Consider the following 16,560-nt stretch of genomic DNA (forward strand, 5'->3'; position numbering starts at 1 on the left):
CTCTAAACGCTGAGAACTGCACCTTCCAAGGTCCCTGTGGCGAATTAATGAGAGTCTCTTGGGAGGGCCTTCATCCTCTTCTTTCAGCCTCAGATGGTTGGTCCTTTAGAACCCCAAGGGAATGCTGCATAAGATTAAATGCAGGGGCAGGAAGGCCGGGTGAGAATGAGCTAAGGATTGACACAGGACCGAGGCGGATGAGAAAGGGTTCTAGGGATATTTTGGGCAGGGTCAGTGTGTCCATCTTGGGAAGGCACTGAAAGGAGGACGCCACTCAACGTGTGCCTTTCACGTGGGCACAGACTTCCTAGTGGAGAAAGACCAGGAATACTGCGTGTGTGAGATGCCTTGCAACCTGACCCGCTACGGCAAGGAGCTGTCCATGGTCAAGATCCCAAGCAAAGCCTCCGCCAAGTACCTGGCCAAGAAGTTCAACAAATCGGAGCAGTACATAGGGTAAGGGGTCTACGGCGCAGGGCGGAGCACTTGTACAAGGACCGCAGCGGGTACAGGTGGGCCTAACGAGAGTCTCTGGGTGCAAGGAAGCTGAGATAAGTCACAGAAGGTCCAAGAGGCCCCCGAAGAGTGTGGGTTGTGTGTGGGGAGACCAAGCTGGAAGTAATTCAGACACTCCTCTCCCTCCTCCTTTTAGCCTCTTAACTCCAAACTCATCCCTGTAACTGGGACCGCCTCCACTTGCCAGCGTGCAGGGTGTCTTTTCAACCATTTAATTTAATCCTCACAGCACCCCTAGAAGGCAGGCAGGACTCTTCATCCGTGTCTCAGAGATTTGGAAACAGACTCAGAGAGACTCACAGCTAAGATGACCTCTCTAGTAAGGGGCAGAGATATGACTTGAACCTAACTTTTTACCCCCCCCCTCCTGTGCAGGGAGAACATTCTGGTGCTGGACATTTTCTTTGAAGTCCTCAACTATGAGACCATCGAGCAGAAAAAGGCCTATGAGATCGCAGGGCTGTTGGGTGAGTTTCTGAACGACCAGCCTTCTCCTATGCCTAGGATAAGATATGACTCCCTCCTACCCCAAACTAAGTGCTCTCAGTCTGTCCCATCCCCAGGGGCCTTTCCCTGAGCCCTCTTGTGTGGCAGGAAGTAGAGAAAAGGGACCCGGTCTTCTCTTAGGACAAAGTGGATAAGTCGGGCATCAGAGGAGGGGTTGAGGGCTAGAGGTAGAAGCCGCTCCGTGTGTCCTTGAAAGTGGTCCAGACACTAAGAAAGTAGTGAGTTTTGTAAAGAGTTTATTTTTCTTGAATAAGAAACACTCATTTTGGGAAGGAACATACAGAATAGAGAATAAAATCCTGCCAGAGTGTGGTCTTCTAATCCTTCTGGATCAAGGCACCAATTTCTGCAAATATGGCTGGCCTGCCCCTGTCCTATTGAACCCCATAGCCCCTTGGTCCTGAGCCCACTAACCTCTCCGACCTGACCCCTCAGGTGACATCGGGGGCCAGATGGGGTTGTTCATCGGTGCCAGCATCCTCACCGTGCTGGAACTCTTTGACTATGCCTACGAGGTAAGGAGGTAAGGGGGCAGGGCTGGGCCACCCCACTGGGGATTCCGATCCACCCACCCTGCCACGACCTCTCCCAGGTCATTAAGCACAGGCTGTGCAGACGTGGAAAGTGCCAGAAGGAGGCTAAGAGGAGCAGCGCAGACAAGGGCGTGGCGCTCAGCCTGGATGACGTCAAAAGACACGTGAGGGAGCAAGGCAGGGAGGCGACCTGCGGCGTGCCCTTCCCCCACAGCCTCAGACCAACCCCGTCTCCACGCCGCCTTTTTGCCCGCAACCCTTTCTGTAACCGGTTCCCGTCTTATGTCCCTCTGTTAGAATCCCTGCGAGAGCCTCCGAGGACATCCTGCCGGGATGACGTACGCTGCCAACATCCTACCTCACCATCCCGCTCGAGGCACGTTTGAGGACTTTACCTGCTAAGCCCTCGCAGGCCGCTGTACCAAAGGCCTAGGTGGGGAGGGCTGGGGGAGCAAGGGGCCCCCAACTGCCCCCAGCTACCCTGTGGACTTAACTGCATTCCTGGTCAGTGGTTCCCTCTTGTCTGTGGTGAGAAAGGAGTCTTGACCATAGAGTCCTCTCCCAGCCTCTATCCCATCTTTTTATTTTAACGAAATTAAACTAATATAAAAAGAGAGAGATCGGTCAGGACCTCAGGCTGCCCCTCTGCTCCATGCTGCCTCCCCTAGCTCCAAGCCTGAATTCTGTCTGTCTGGCTGTCTGTCATCTGAGTGTCCACCTACATTCTGCTGCCACCAGTCACCAAAGCCCCCTCTTAGTGAGGGGTGGAGGGGATCTCCAGGATCTGAAGTTTGGCCCCAAACCAGAGAATGTACCTTAAGGGAGAGGGCTGGTGAGGGGACTTCCCTAGCCTTAAGAGATGCTCTCAGCCGGGTGACTCCCCAGGAGCCCAAGTCTCCAGGTAAGGACTCCATGCCCAGTTCTGCTCCCTCAAGCATATAGAACCTTTAGGGGGGCGGAGGATCTCCTGAAGAAGTAGAGACGGGGACTCCGTGTGGCCCTGGTGCTGTAGGCCACATCCCAATATCCGTAAGTCACCTCCAACCCAAAGCTGCTGGAGAGAGATCCCAAGAGGCAGCCCTCTGTGACATCCCCTAGAAGACCTGACTGGTTAGCTTCCAGCTCAGGGAGAGCGGCACGGCCGCCTGACCTCACTGGCTTCTCTCTCAGAGGCCTTTGCAGAGGGCCGCATCCATAAATTTTCTTATGGAACAGTTCCAAGTCCTCTTCCCTGACTTCATTTGCTTCTCTTGGCAACCTCATCTGCATTTTCTATTTCTATATGATACAGACTCTATATTACTATAGCCTTGTATATACTCCCCTCCGGCCCTGTTTGTCTCAGTCCCATTCCCTCTTGTCTCTGAGAATCATCCCCCAGCCCCAAGTTCTCCCTTCTGTCTCCCCCCATCCCCCCTGCCTCCCATTCTCCTGTCTCTGAATGCCTTTGCCTGTATAAAGAGTTGGATTCTCCCCTGGTGTCTGTACTGTGTACACACATCCCTTTGAGAAGCACAAGGAGATGACACGCGCATTGTAACCTTCACACTGTCTCGGTGGCGACATAAAGGAAGCTGTGAATTACAAGCTCTGCCTCTTTCTGGCCTCTCCCTCGGCCCCCATGACCGGGGCACTCTCTGCCCTCCCCACGGCCTTAACATGTTCCTGCTCCACCTATCCTGGTGCCCTTTGTCTGGCTGACTGTAGCCTCCCTGAGGGAAGGGATTGCTGGAGAGGTAGCTCCTATCCAGGAATGAAGGACACTGGCTGGAAACTAAGCCAAGAATGTTACAGACAGGGGGAGCTGGGGATTGGTGACTGACCCTTGCAGTTGGGCAGTGAGTACCCAAGGCCAGAAGCTGAAGCCCTCATTCATTCAGTGGCCTTTCTTTCCTCAGGGTGCCCAGTGCCCTGTCCTCACTTTGATGCCTAGGCCTACTGCTTGCATTTTCTGGTGAGCCAGGGCTTGGTCATGTGAGGAAAGAGGTAGGCCTAGAGCAGGAGTTGAAAGCCCTGCTGTTGTGTGTCCCTACCATACGGGGCTGGCTAAAAGTCGAGGTAGACGCTTACCTAGGAAGCGCAAGGCCCTGGGTTCGGTCCCCAGCTCGGAAAAAAAAGAACCAAAAAAAAAAAAAAAAAAAAAAAAAAAAAAAGTCGAGGTAGAGGGCCTCCCCACCCCCACCAGGTACCCTTCCCAGGCCAGAGCCCCAATATCTTTCCAGGCCTTCTCTGTCCCCACTGTCTCTTGGTCTCTAATTCCAAAACAGGACTTATGGGCAGATCACCTGTGTGGGTTGGCCTGGAGCCAGAGAGTGAGGCTATAGAATCTTTGAAACCTTTTGGTTCCCAAGAGTTGTTTAGAGAACAGAACTCCCCCAGAAGGAAGCAGGGCAAAGCAGGGAAATGGACACTGACTGGGGGGCAGCAGAAGGGGCTCTGGGTGACGCATGCCTCTGGTCTAATAAACTGGGTTTCAACCATCTCTTCAGTGTTGGTTTTCTGTTTGTTGTTTGTGTTGTGTTGAGACAGGGTTTCTCTGTGTAGCCTCGGCTGTCCTGGAACAGCTCTGTAAACCAGGCTGGCCTCGAACTCACAGAGATCCTCCTACCTCCCAAACGCTAGGATTAAAGGTATGAGCTGCCAGCACCCTGCACTCTGGGTGTTAACCTTTAGATCGGAGCTTGCCTTGAGGGCCACACAACTAAAGAAATTTGGGTGGTAGTCTGGTGTGGTGGTTCCACCTCTAATTCCAGCGCATAGGAGATGGAGCAGCTGTTTTCCATCACACAGTGAGTTTAACGCTAGACCAGGCTATTCGAGACCCTACATACTTGATCAGGTAAAAACACTGATCCACCTGGAAAAGAACAAATTCAGGAATCCTCTGTTCCCTAGGCAGTGGACCAGCAAAGTAATCTAAAGCAACAGATATCCGGGTCTCTTTGGAGAAGATTCAAGGTAAAATAATTCATTAAAATCTGAAGTTAAAGGTCTGAGGTGAAGGGCTAAGTTCCCGTGCCGGGGAGCTGTTAAGCCATTATTTATAAGATGAGGCCCTGGCTACCAGCCAGGAGACCCGAATCCAGGATGGCTTTTCTCTTATCTCGATTTGTCTTTGCCACGACATTCACCTCCTTTGAGTTCAGCTTTTCCGTTTGTAAAACGGACAAACAGCCTGTTTCCCTCTTTAGCATCCGGAGTCTGATCCGTAGGAAAACAAAAAGCAAACCAACCAGAATGCTTTGGAGAGGTAAACGCACTGGGCCGAGGTGAAGCATCACTCCAGCCGCCTGCGGGGTGGGCTGGGCTCTTTGCAAGGCCTTGACGTCCTCCAACCGCCCGGGGGCGCTCGCTCCCGGCACTTCTTTATCAGCACACCGCCTCTCTATGGTGCTCCCTCCTGGCCCGTGAAGGCGGGAGGGAGTGGTCAGCACGCCTTTCCCGCTAGTCGCCCCCTCTAGCCCGTAGTCTCGCTGCCCCGAGCCGCCCGTGCCCGCCGGCGGGCCGGGCCCACAAACAGCCCAGGCGCTCGGGGGGCGCGCGGGGGGCGGGGGGAGTTCCGGTTCCGGTTCTTTGTGCAGCTGCAGCGGCGGCTCCGGGAAGATGGCGGCCCGGGCGGGTTTCCAGTCCGTGGCTCCGAGCGGCGGCGCGGGAGCCTCAGGAGGAGCGGGCGTGGCGGCTGCTCTGGGCCCGGGCGGAACTCCCGGGCCTCCCGTGCGAATGGGCCCGGCGCCGGGTCAAGGGCTGTACCGCTCTCCGATGCCCGGGGCGGCCTATCCGGTGAGTGGGACAGGAGGAGGGGCGCGCGGGCCGGGGGCGGGGCCGAGCGAGGGCGGAGGACTGACAGGGGTGAGGGAGAAGTGGGAGGGACTCCCTAGGGAGGGGCTCGGGCCGGGAGTGGAGGTGGGGGAAACTGAGCGGAGGAAGAGTGGGGGGAAGGAGGTTAGCATCCTTACCTGCTCCCAGCGGCATTGTTTCCGTGTGAGGAGCGAGTGTGGAACCAGGGTGGGTGAAGTGGGCCCTGGGATGGGCATGGGATGCAGAGGGGAATGGGCAGCCCCAGTGTCTCCAGGAACACCCAAGCTATTGCAGCAAATTGAGGTCAGCCTTAGAGGAGACAGCAGCTAGTTTAAAAAAAGAAAAAAGTAGGACTAGAAATGTCTGATGAGTCAGATCCAGCATAGATCAGAAAATTCAAGTATAATCTAGTTTTTAGACTATATTCCATTAAATCACTAGTAGGCCTGAAGAAGCTCCAGTTACCATATTTCAAAGAAGCAAAGGATTGTCTTGTCCTCCACTCTACCCCCCCCCCCAGCCCTACCCCATCCCTGAAATCCAGCCTTCCACCACTTTTCCTTCCTTGGTGGGGCTAGCATGGAAAAATATGACATCTCTTGGTCCTCTCCCTTCTGTAGAGACCAGGTATGCTGCCAGGCAGCCGAATGACACCTCAGGGACCTTCCATGGGACCTCCTGGCTATGGGGGGAACCCTTCAGTCCGACCTGGCCTGGCCCAGTCAGGGATGGACCAATCCCGCAAGAGACCTGCACCTCAACAGATCCAGCAGGTCCAGCAGCAGGCGGTCCAAAATCGAAATCACAAGTAAGATGCCCCCTGGGGTGAAGGAAAGACGGGGATGGGAGGAGGCCTGTGAGGATGCTGATGCTGGGAGTCCCCAGGAAGTCAGGCGCTGCAGTATCAAATGGTGCTGCAGGGACTCACCCTTTTGAAGGCTCTCTGGCCTCGTGATGAAGTGGAGTTTTTGTGGTACTGGGAGATGGAGAGTCATCCCGTAGGCCGTAGTAGCTGTACCATAAATGGAGGTGCTCACAGCGATGCTCATGTTTTGACTAGTTCCTATCCCAACCTGATAACAGTATTTATTCTGAACAGTGCAAAGAAAAAGAAGATGGCTGACAAAATCCTACCTCAGAGGGTGAGTGCAGCAGCTGTAGAGGCCTTCCTGAAGGGGTAGTGGCTTTGAGAATAGAGGTGGTCAGCTCTAGGGCCTGACCCTATCTTTCTGTTCCTAAGATTCGGGAATTGGTACCGGAATCACAGGCCTACATGGATCTCCTGGCTTTTGAAAGGAAACTGGACCAGACTATTATGAGGAAACGCCTGGATATCCAGGAGGCCTTGAAGCGGCCCATCAAGGTACCAGGAGAGTACCAGAGGGTCACAGGAGGGAGCCAGGACGCTCCACCAAGCTTAGGAAGAAAACCCAAAGGCACAGCACATCTCTCTTTGGCATTTAAACTGCATCTTTCCCTTCTGCCTGCAAACCAGGAATTACATCAGGAGCATAGGAGTGGGGCGGCTGGCAAGGAGAGGGGCGGCTGGCAAGGAGAGGGGGGGCTTCCCACTCTCTTCAGCAGAAACACACCCTGTCCTTGTTTTTGCTCCTCGCTACCTTGGGAACCTGCCACTTTGCACGACTTTGTCTCCCTGGCACCCTGGCACATTTACTCAGGCCCAAGTCAGGGCCTGTTTGCTCCTCAGTGGAGTCCTTATCCATCTACAAAGCCAGCCTGGTAGGAGTGACCTGGGAGCTTTAGGGAACCTTGTGCTCTTGAAGCCCCACGGTCAATCCTGTTTCTGCCTTCCTCAGCAAAAACGGAAGCTGCGGATTTTCATTTCTAACACATTCAATCCGGCTAAGTCGGATGCCGAGGACGGGGAAGGGACTGTGGCTTCCTGGGAGCTCCGGGTAGAAGGACGGCTCCTGGAGGATGTGAGTTCAGGGTCCATGGTGGTTGGTGCTCAGGGTGGGAGCTGTTGGGAAGGAGCAGTGCTGTGTGGTCAGCAGGAAACCTGACTGGTGTTCACCACTCCTGCTGGGAGCTTCCGGAAGGGGGTTGGGGGTGCTGTGTTCCCTGCCTACAAAGACAATGGTCCTTTGTGCCTACTCTCACAGCTTCTCTGGTATCAAGTGGAAACCTTTGTTGCTCTGGGGTCTGGGTTGTTGTTTACTTTGCCTGGTGATGCTGCCCTTCGGATTTCAGTGCTCACTTATCCCCACCACCATCTGTGCTTAGTGTTTGAGCCCATGTTTCCTCCCTTAGGTCCTTGAGGTTATTTCTGTCTTCCCAGGTTTCATTGGAGGCACCACAGTTTAAGTACGATAGCCCCCCCAAAGGCTTGGCTCTTTGTTGCTCATCAGACTAATGAGCACCCCAGACTCTCCACCCAGCAGCTCATTGGGGAGGCTCGCCGTTCCCTCAGAGCTCTGCACTCTGACACTTTTAAACTGTGTGCAAGTGAGCTCGTCTGATGCACTTTTGCTGGGGAACCGAGCTGCCTCTGGGTAGGTCCAGGCTATTTGCTGGTCATGTGTTCTGTCCAGAGAAAGGCAGGTTTTGTTCCCCTGCCTCTGGCCTGGGATTCATTTGCCCTCTGCTGTCAGGCTTTCCTCTGCTCAGATGTGCTTTGTTGTGCTAGCGGTTTGGCTTAACTTGAAGTCAGAGATCCTGTCCTTGTTACTGTGCTCCTGGGACCAGGACTGACTCAGTGGCCACCTGGCCATAACCAGAAGATACTTCAAGGGTTTTCCCCATTGGAGTTAGAAACTGCTTCCTAAGGAACTTTGTCCTGGGGACTTCGTGTAACATACCCCTCCCCCTCCCCATCTCTTTTCTAGTCAGCCTTGTCCAAATATGATGCCACCAAGCAAAAGAGAAAGTTCTCTTCCTTTTTTAAGTCCTTGGTGATCGAACTGGACAAAGACCTCTATGGGCCAGACAACCATCTGGTAGAAGTGAGTAGTTCTGCCTTCCAGGCCTTAACTTTTTTGGGGGATGATGGGTTTGGGGACCAAGCTTGAACAGATTAGCCCAGGTATGGGGTTCCGCCGTTGCAGTTTGCACATTGACCTCCAGGCGGCGCTAGCCGTACTGAGTTGGGACCCAGGAGCTCTTGCTATCTGACTTGACCACTTGTTTCTGTCCTGACTACTGCCCCCCAGAGAAAATTCTGGTAGAGTCCTCTTACACTCTCGGCTGTCTCTGCATCTTGCTTACAAGTGTTGGTGGGCTGTAGTTGCTGACATGCTTTATTTTCCTGATCGTCGCTGCTGTAGTTAATGGGTTGACTGATGGAGTACTAGTGATACTAGAGCCTAGGTTATCGATCTGTATCTTCCTTTTGGTCCCTGATCCTTTAGATTTATGTCTCAGATAACCAGAAATACTAAACAGCTCCTGGGTGTGCAGTGTTTCGATGACTGTGTTAGCTGTGAGCAGCAGTGTTTTGGGGACGTGAACCCAGAGCGGTCTAGTGTACGTGTGAACTTAACCTGCCCTTTCTTTACCACTGTAGCTGCAGCCCCTTAACTCCAACCACTAAGAGACATGGGAAGTAAGTCAGAGTCAGTAGAAATCTGTAAAGCGCTTGACTTGATAGCAGTAGAATAGCTAAGACTGGACTAGAGTCAGCTCAAGCACTGGCTCTGTTACATAGCGAATGTAACATGTCATAGACATGGATGTAACATGTCATAGACATGGGTAGCTGGCCCTCAGTAAACTGACACTGTCTTAGGTTCCTGTTCCATGTATAATATTCATTTTGTGGGTAAATTTATTACTGGAAATTCAAGCCATTTTAAATGCAGTCATCTCAAACAGGGTTGGAAAGTTCTGCTTTTGTAGACAATAATTCCAAAGCCATCTATGTTTTTTAGAGATGCCTGGAGCTATTGCTCTTCCCCAGTAGCCACAGTAATGGAAGTTGAATGTTCAGTTATTACAGACGCTCTTCCCTCCCACCCCAGCTCTTCCTCTGGAAGAGTACCCCCTGACACCTTCCTCTCTGTAGTGGCACAGGACCGCCACTACCCAGGAGACAGACGGCTTCCAGGTGAAGCGACCAGGAGATGTGAATGTACGGTGCACTGTCCTGCTGATGCTGGATTACCAGGTACTCTTGGGAGGTGTGGAGAGTCCAGCTTTCCTGGCCGCAGTGTATGAGTGTCTGACTACTCAGGAATGCTCTTCCACTAGAGCGACAGCAGCATGTGTCTTCGTCCTCTGTAACCCTGCCGTCCAGATTTACTAATGTCCGTTAGATTGAGTCCGTTGCTGTACTAAATACCCCGAAAGACACATGGATCCATCTCATTAGCTTCATCTACACTCTTGGTTCTCTGCAGCCCCCCCAGTTTAAATTAGACCCTCGCCTGGCTCGCCTCTTGGGCATCCACACCCAGACACGTCCAGTGATCATCCAGGCACTGTGGCAATATATTAAAACACATAAGCTCCAGGACCCTCACGAGCGAGAGTTTGTTATCTGTGACAAGTACCTCCAGCAGGTATGTAAGGCACATTCTATTTCGAGAGTCTAATTGCACTGAAAGTGCCGATTTGTAATGCCTCTCTCTCTCTCTCTCTCTCTCTCTCTCTCTCTCTCTCTCTCTCTCTCAGATCTTTGAATCTCAGCGGATGAAGTTCTCAGAGATCCCTCAGCGGCTGCATGCCCTGCTCATGCCACCAGAACCCATCATCATTAATCACGTCATCAGGTGAGTGTGCTGGACCCTGCCCTCGGGAGCCTGCTCGTCCCGTTATCAGATGTCCAGAGGTCTCCTTAGATGCACTTGCTCTATTTCTGTTTAGATTACGTAAGCTCATTACTGTGAAAACCGATAATGGCACCAACCTCTGCTTGCCTGTTACCTGCTCACCTTTGCAGAGTTTATGCCTGAAGGTTACTGGTGTTTGGGGTGGTTGCACACTCTTCTCTGGCTAAAGCTAGAGTGTTAGTGGCTGGACATCAGCCAGCACTGTCACAGCAGGGCTCCACTTCCCGCGGGAGATGCAGATTGTCACTGTGGTGGGAGTCAGCAGTCATCTTTTTATGAAAGGAGGGGCTTCCAGTCAGACTCCCACTCTTGCTTTGTTTTCTCATAATTTGGAAGATAAAGAGCCCTGCGCCTGTCAGACGCCTGCTCTTTGCCCTCTTTGTTCCAGTTACTCCGGAAAGACTGAGTTTCCCTAGTCCCTGAGCCCCTCACCTGTAGTCCCTCTATAGCTTGTACATCGCGTCCACAGAAACTGGAGTCCTGTTCTTTTTGTTGCTGTTTTTTTTTTCCGACAAGAGTCTGTGTAATCCTGGCTGTCCTGAAACTCACTCTGTGGACCAGGCTCCCCTCAAACTCATAGAGGTCCACCTGCGTCTGCCTCCTGTGTGCTGGGATTAAAGTCCATTGCACGGACTCCTGTCTTTAAAAGTTTTCACAAAATGCCTTTGGTGCTATTTGAACTTTATGACTTTCTTAAAACCAAGCTCAGCCCAACAAGATGGTTCAGCTGGTTAAAGGCACTAGCTGCCTAGCCTGACAACCTGACATCAGCCCTGGGAAACACACACACACACACACACACACACACACACACACAGAGAGAATGAATATATGGGAATGTACTGAAAACCAAATTTATTGAGTTACAAGTTGTTACTCATAGAGGCAGGCTGGACCGTAGGTTAAATCTGTTTGAAGTAAGGCAGTAAGGCATCTGGAGATACAACTCCATACAGCTCTCCGAAGGAAGACGTTGAGCATCTCTGCTGTGCACTTTGACCTTTTGCAGTCGCTTCCTTTTCCTCTCATCCCTGGACCATCTTCTGACGTTGGTACGTAGGTCTCAGAAAAAGCCATTTACTGAACTCTGCTACTTTCCTCCCCAGTGTTGACCCAAATGACCAGAAAAAGACAGCGTGCTACGACATTGATGTGGAAGTGGATGACACTTTGAAGACCCAGATGAACTCTTTCCTGCTGTCCACTGCCAGCCAGCAGGAGATTGCTACTCTAGACAACAAGGTCGGGGTCTCTGTCCCACCGTCCATCATAGCTCCCAGCTGCCTTTTGCTTTTCGTTTTTAACTAAAAAATATGTTGATACCCAGAACTTGTCAGGCTGTCGGTAACGTTTAGTGATAAGTGGAGGCAGGTTACATACATGCATTTAGATTCTGCCTATTACATTTTGTTTTTGTTTTTAGCATTTTGAGTGCATCTGTCCCTTGTAGAGTAGGCTGGCCTCAAATGCATGATGATTCTTCTACGTCATGTTCAACAGTGCTGGGGTTATAGACACGAGCCATGGCGGCTGCGTGTGAAATGAGACCACGTTATTAAGGACCTGAGCCTGTGCCTCCTGCCATAAGGTATCAGTGGGAGCTCTCCCTGCTGCCGCCATTGGTACTGTAGGCACTGTACGCAAAACCAAAGGGCTTTGTAGCCACCAGAGATAATGTGTGTGGACTTTCCTAGAGAGTAGACGCCTCAACTAAAATTTGAAGGGTGAAATAGAAGTTAACAGATGGCAAAGAAACACAGTGGTGTTTGGGGTATGGGAGGCAGAAGACAAGAGAGATAGAACAAGGTGTGCAAGAATTCAAAGGGAGAATGAGCCTGGGGTATCCATGAAAGAAGCAGAGGAAGGCATGTTCTTCACTCCTGCAATCCCAGCACTTGGGAGCAGCAGCAGGAGGAGGTACACCCCAAGTTCAGGGTCAGTCTTGTATACATAACAAGTTCCTGGCAGCTACAATTACAGATAACCGCAAAATCAGCACAAGAAGTACAAGATGTCAGGGTATGATTTTGGGGAGAGGAAGCTACTGGGGCAGTAGGAGCCTGGCTGTAACGCTTTGATCTGGGAAAAGCACATGTATCCCTCCTGCAGGTGAGGTAAAAGAGCCGGGACAAAACCTTCGTCATGGAGGTACTAATGCTGTTTGCATTAGCGGGGAGGTGGGGAGAGTTGAAGAGGGGCAGACCTGCAGCAGATCCATTTGGAGACTGGGCTGATGGTTTGTGGGAGATGTGTCCAGGCTCCAAACTAAAGGTGCAGACAGGATGGAGTTCAAAGGAATGTGGCTCCTGTTGGGTGGGGCTGAGAGGAGGCCGGCCTTGGAGGGAGAGTTGTCTGGGAGGAGGAGGAGGAGGAGGAAGAGGAGAAGGAGGAGAAGGAGAAGGAGAGTTAGGGGAAGGGTAACCACTTTAGTTGAGACTTCAGCCGACCGTGTCTTGCGAAGCTAAGAGAGCACGAGGGTTTGCTGGAGCATGGTGGTGGCCAAACGTTCGGTTTGTACTGGTTCCTGTTGAAGACACCGAAATTGCAGCTTCCCTTACCTGCATAGGAGCCAGCACGTTGCTTTCTGAAGGGAGCCAGACGGCCACCGTGCGAGTGCTTGCACCCGTGGACTCTGGGCACCTTGACAATGTCAGCCTGGGTCTGCCTTTACCTTGGAGCTTCCTTCTTTCTTTCAGATCCATGAGACAATAGAAACTATCAACCAGCTGAAGACCCAACGAGAGTTCATGCTGAGCTTTGCCCGAGACCCTCAGGGTTTCATCAATGATTGGCTTCAATCCCAGTGCCGGGACCTCAAGGTAAAGAGCCTGAGAAAGGCCCAGAGGGACTCAGGGAGTGCAACACGTGATCATTTTACTTCTGCGCAGAAAGCTGGTTGAAGAATTGAGGGACCACCTTTTTGTTTTTTCAGTCCATCCCATTTTAGAGTTGATGAGGGAAATGAGGCAGGGCCATCAGGAATGTAGTCAGCACTTCCCCAGTGTTGGCTTTGGACTCCCAGCTGGACTAGAACTGGGGATCTGGGCTCTGATCCCCCACAGATGTGTTCCATTGGGAAAACATAGGCTAGTGTGTCACTAAAGGGTAGTAAACCGTGGCCAGCCGACTGGCGGCAGTAAACCTGTTCAGAGTGAGGGGATGCAGATGAAGCGAGATGGGGTTGAAGATGCTTCCCAGGAAGAAGAAAATCATAGGCCCAGGCAGGAAGATGTGCCTTGGCGGCTTGCCATAGGTGCCCGACTCGTGATTGCTGTGACCAGCACAGCAGAAAGGTCACCTGCTGACAGTGACTTAATGGGTGCTTGGGGTGACTTGGGGGTGTCTTTTTTTTTTTTTTTTTTTTGTCTGCTGGGGCTTTTGAAGAAACCTGACCCAAATTGGGCGGCTTGAGCACTGGGATTGTCTCCCAGTGGTGGAGACTGGAAGTCCAAATGAAAGTAGCCACAGGGTTGGTCCTGTACATCTCCACTAGCTTCTGGTGACCCTGGGTGTCCCTCAGCTCAGGCTTGCTGTCTTCACATTGTGTATGTGTCTGTCTGTCTGTCTGCATTTCCCTCCTTTATAAGGACACCAGTTATACTGGATTAGGGCCAATCCCAATGAACTCTTAACTTGATCATCTGCAAAGACCCTATTCCATGTCAGGTCACATTCACAGGTACCGGGGGATTAGAATTTCAGCATCTTTGGTGGGGGTTGGAGGTGGGCAAGAGGTAAGTTCAGCTGAGAGCAGACTTGAAAGCAGGAACCCTGTTGTCCTCTCCTCCCTCAGACAATGACTGATGTGGTGGGTAATCCGGAAGAGGAGCGCCGAGCTGAGTTCTACTTCCAGCCTTGGGCCCAGGAGGCCGTGTGTCGATACTTCTACTCCAAGGTCGGTGCTGTGCCGGGGCACAGGGGAAGTGGCCCAAGGAGGGGCAGCGGCGTTGGCCGCCAGCCTTTGGTTTCTCGAGCTTGCATTCCTGTTTTCTCTGCAGGTGCAGCAGAGGCGGCAAGAATTAGAGCAAGCCCTGGGAATCCGAAACACATAGGGCCTCCCTGGCCCTAGTGTCTGCACCGAGTTTGTGGGCCCCGTGTTGCCTGCCTCAGTGTCCCTGTCTTGGTCTTGCTTGAGGCATTCTAGGAGATGCTGTTGGCTCCAGGACAGTGTCACAATGAAGAGGGTGTCACATTTCCGTCTCACAGTCACCTGTTATCCCTTCCTGCACCCCGGCCTCCCACCTCAGCTCCTCCCCACCAAGCTCCCACGTGCCTCTACCTCCCTGTCCTACATAGGACCTCTAGATAGTGTAGAGAACCGTAGTGGTAATGAGTGCTCTGAAGCGGTGGGGCCTCCTGAGGTCAGGCGGGCTGCAGGGAGACCCAGGCCTTGGGAGCTGTCGCCCTCTGAGCCTCAGGCCTGGGGCAGTCTGTAAGCTAGCTGACCTTGGCTTCCTGGTAACCCTACTTCTTCCCTTCCTTCCCTCCCTCCACAGGTTGGAGCAGATTCATTCACCTTTCTTCTTGCCCTCTAGCACTAAAGGAGCCCAGGTTCCGGGCTTCACTGAATCCAGGTTGGTCCCTGCCCTCTGGACTTAACCTGCTGTCTGACCCCCAAGTGGGGTCCATGTCAGTATTGGAGTGTGGTTTCAACTCTTGCTCCTCCACACACTCCCGTAGCTGTCAGTATAGGATTTCCCCACACCTGCCCTAACCGCAGTGTTTGGGCTGGGATCTCGCCTTTCCTTGTCATTCCCAGCAGAGACTGTCCTTCCTGCTGTTAGAGGAGTGGCTTCTTCATTCACTCCACCCTGCCCCCTTCCAAAAATGGAGAAACAGGCCTGAAATCAAACGGGTAAAGCCCTAGGCCGTCCCTGTCTTCCTGTCCCATGTCTGCCCAGTTGAAACCCACTGGTGGCTTCCAGGGCACTGAGGAGTAAAAGCGCCTAGGGCTGGAGAATAGGTCTGAAATGGGTTTGTGACTCCCCACCCCTGCCCTCTAAGCTTCAGACCTCAGGTAGCAGCAGGCTGTGTGGTCTTGGCCCCTTGGGACAGATGGCTTTGCGTCTTCCAGGGAAGCCTCAGATTCTTCCAGGTTTTGTCACCTGGAGTGGCATGTCCCAGGCTCGCAGACAACACTGCAGGGTGGGAGACAGCTGGGCAGGGGGATTCCGTTGAGCATGGGCTCTGAACCCACAGAACTGACAAAGCCCCTGCTTCCCCACCCCCACCTCAGGCTCCTGCGAGCAGTGTTCCTGCACCCTTCCTTCCTGCCTGTTCTGTACTGGGACAGCAGTGTTTCCCCTGTCCTCCTCATGTCCAATAGCCTCCCTCCTCTTGGAAGGTCCTCCCCACAGTGACACTGGACAACCTTGGGGCAGCTGAGCCCAGCCTGGCTTCTGGCTAGAAGCATGATGGGTGAACTCGGCACTCCCAGTGTCCCTGTTGATAACTGTTTTTATTAACTGAATTGTGTTTTGTTTTGTTTTTTTTCATGGACCAAAATTTTTTTTGTACTGTCTCCTTACTGATGTCACCCAGTTTTAATAAAAGACTTCTGAAGAGCAGGTCCCTGCTGTCTGTGGGGTTGCTGTGGGTCCCCATTGTCTGGGGGGGAATCATTGGGTCCCCACTATCTGGGGGGTGATCACTGAGTCCCCTGCTGTCTGGGAGTCACTACTGTAGTGTCTGCCATCTTCCCTCCCAGTGCCTTCTTCCTTGACAGGTGTTTCTTGAGGATGTTTGCCGGTCGTGCCAGGCTCTGGAGGTCTGGGAAATGAGTCTTTTTCCCCTGGGGACTCTGGGTCTTATTAGAGGCTTGTGACCTCAGCAATGCCCTTGGGTTGGTTGCTCCAACTCCCAGCCATCAAGAACAGACAAGGCAGTGCCGCTACTGGTGTCTCCCTCGTCCTTGAAATCTCCATGTCATGTACTGGCAGGAACAAGCTGTCCTTGGCATCTGTGGCCCCTTGATTTTGATGAAACTGGGCTTTGTTCTCCCAAGAGTACATGTCCATCCAGCCGCTGCCAAGGGCCCAGTGACAGGTTTTCCATACAGACCCACCACATGCACTGATCTCATGCTTTCTGAGGTTCTGTGAATGGCCCCAAGACACCGGGGTTTTCTTTGTGTTGTTTCCCTGTGATAGGGGTCTCTGTAACTAAGGCTAACCTTAAACTCACTGTGCACCTATCTCAGCAGCCCCCACCTGCAAGTGGAGATTACAGATGCGAGTCATTACAGTGCCCGATGTAAGAAGCCTGTTCTGTTCTTAAAATCCAGTGTGGAGTGGCTGCTTTGGTCCTGTGTGGAGTAGATAGGGCTGCCTACCTGGCTGCTCAGACATTAATCCCCCTTGGAAAAAGCACGAAATGCCTGCGGTCCCGCCTGCTTCCATTGGGTGGCTCACAACTTCCCA

At 52.5% G+C, this 16,560-nt stretch overlaps 2 protein-coding genes across 11 annotated transcripts in view; both read left to right on the plus strand.

Moving 5' to 3' along the window:
* Asic1 (acid sensing ion channel subunit 1) overlaps positions 1-4,038 on the plus strand; it is a 29,486-nt gene extending 25,448 nt beyond the window's left edge. For all 10 annotated transcript variants that reach the window (NM_001414903.1, XM_087559178.1, XM_087559179.1 and 7 more), the window contains 5 exon segments: positions 303-456; positions 892-983; positions 1,459-1,538; positions 1,616-1,720; positions 1,854-4,038. In NM_001414903.1, the coding sequence (NP_001401832.1) occupies positions 303-456; positions 892-983; positions 1,459-1,538; positions 1,616-1,720; positions 1,854-1,958 (536 nt within the window). In that variant the 3' untranslated portion in view covers positions 1,959-4,038.
* Positions 4,039-5,154: 1,116 nt separating this feature from the next.
* On the plus strand, positions 5,155-15,708 carry Smarcd1 (SWI/SNF related BAF chromatin remodeling complex subunit D1). Its single transcript, NM_001108752.1, is given in 13 exon segments — positions 5,155-5,336; positions 5,975-6,162; positions 6,454-6,496; positions 6,595-6,717; positions 7,172-7,294; positions 8,201-8,317; positions 9,376-9,477; positions 9,710-9,871; positions 9,984-10,081; positions 11,248-11,383; positions 12,838-12,960; positions 13,935-14,036; positions 14,140-15,708. Coding segments are annotated over 13 exon segments (1,548 nt in total). The 5' UTR covers positions 5,155-5,159; the 3' UTR covers positions 14,194-15,708.
* Positions 15,709-16,560: the final 852 nt, after the last annotated feature.

Source organism: Rattus norvegicus, chromosome 7 (assembly GCF_021556685.1).
Source record: "Rattus norvegicus strain SHRSP/BbbUtx chromosome 7, alternate assembly SHRSP_T2T, whole genome shotgun sequence".
Lineage (NCBI taxonomy): Eukaryota > Metazoa > Chordata > Mammalia > Rodentia > Muridae > Rattus > Rattus norvegicus.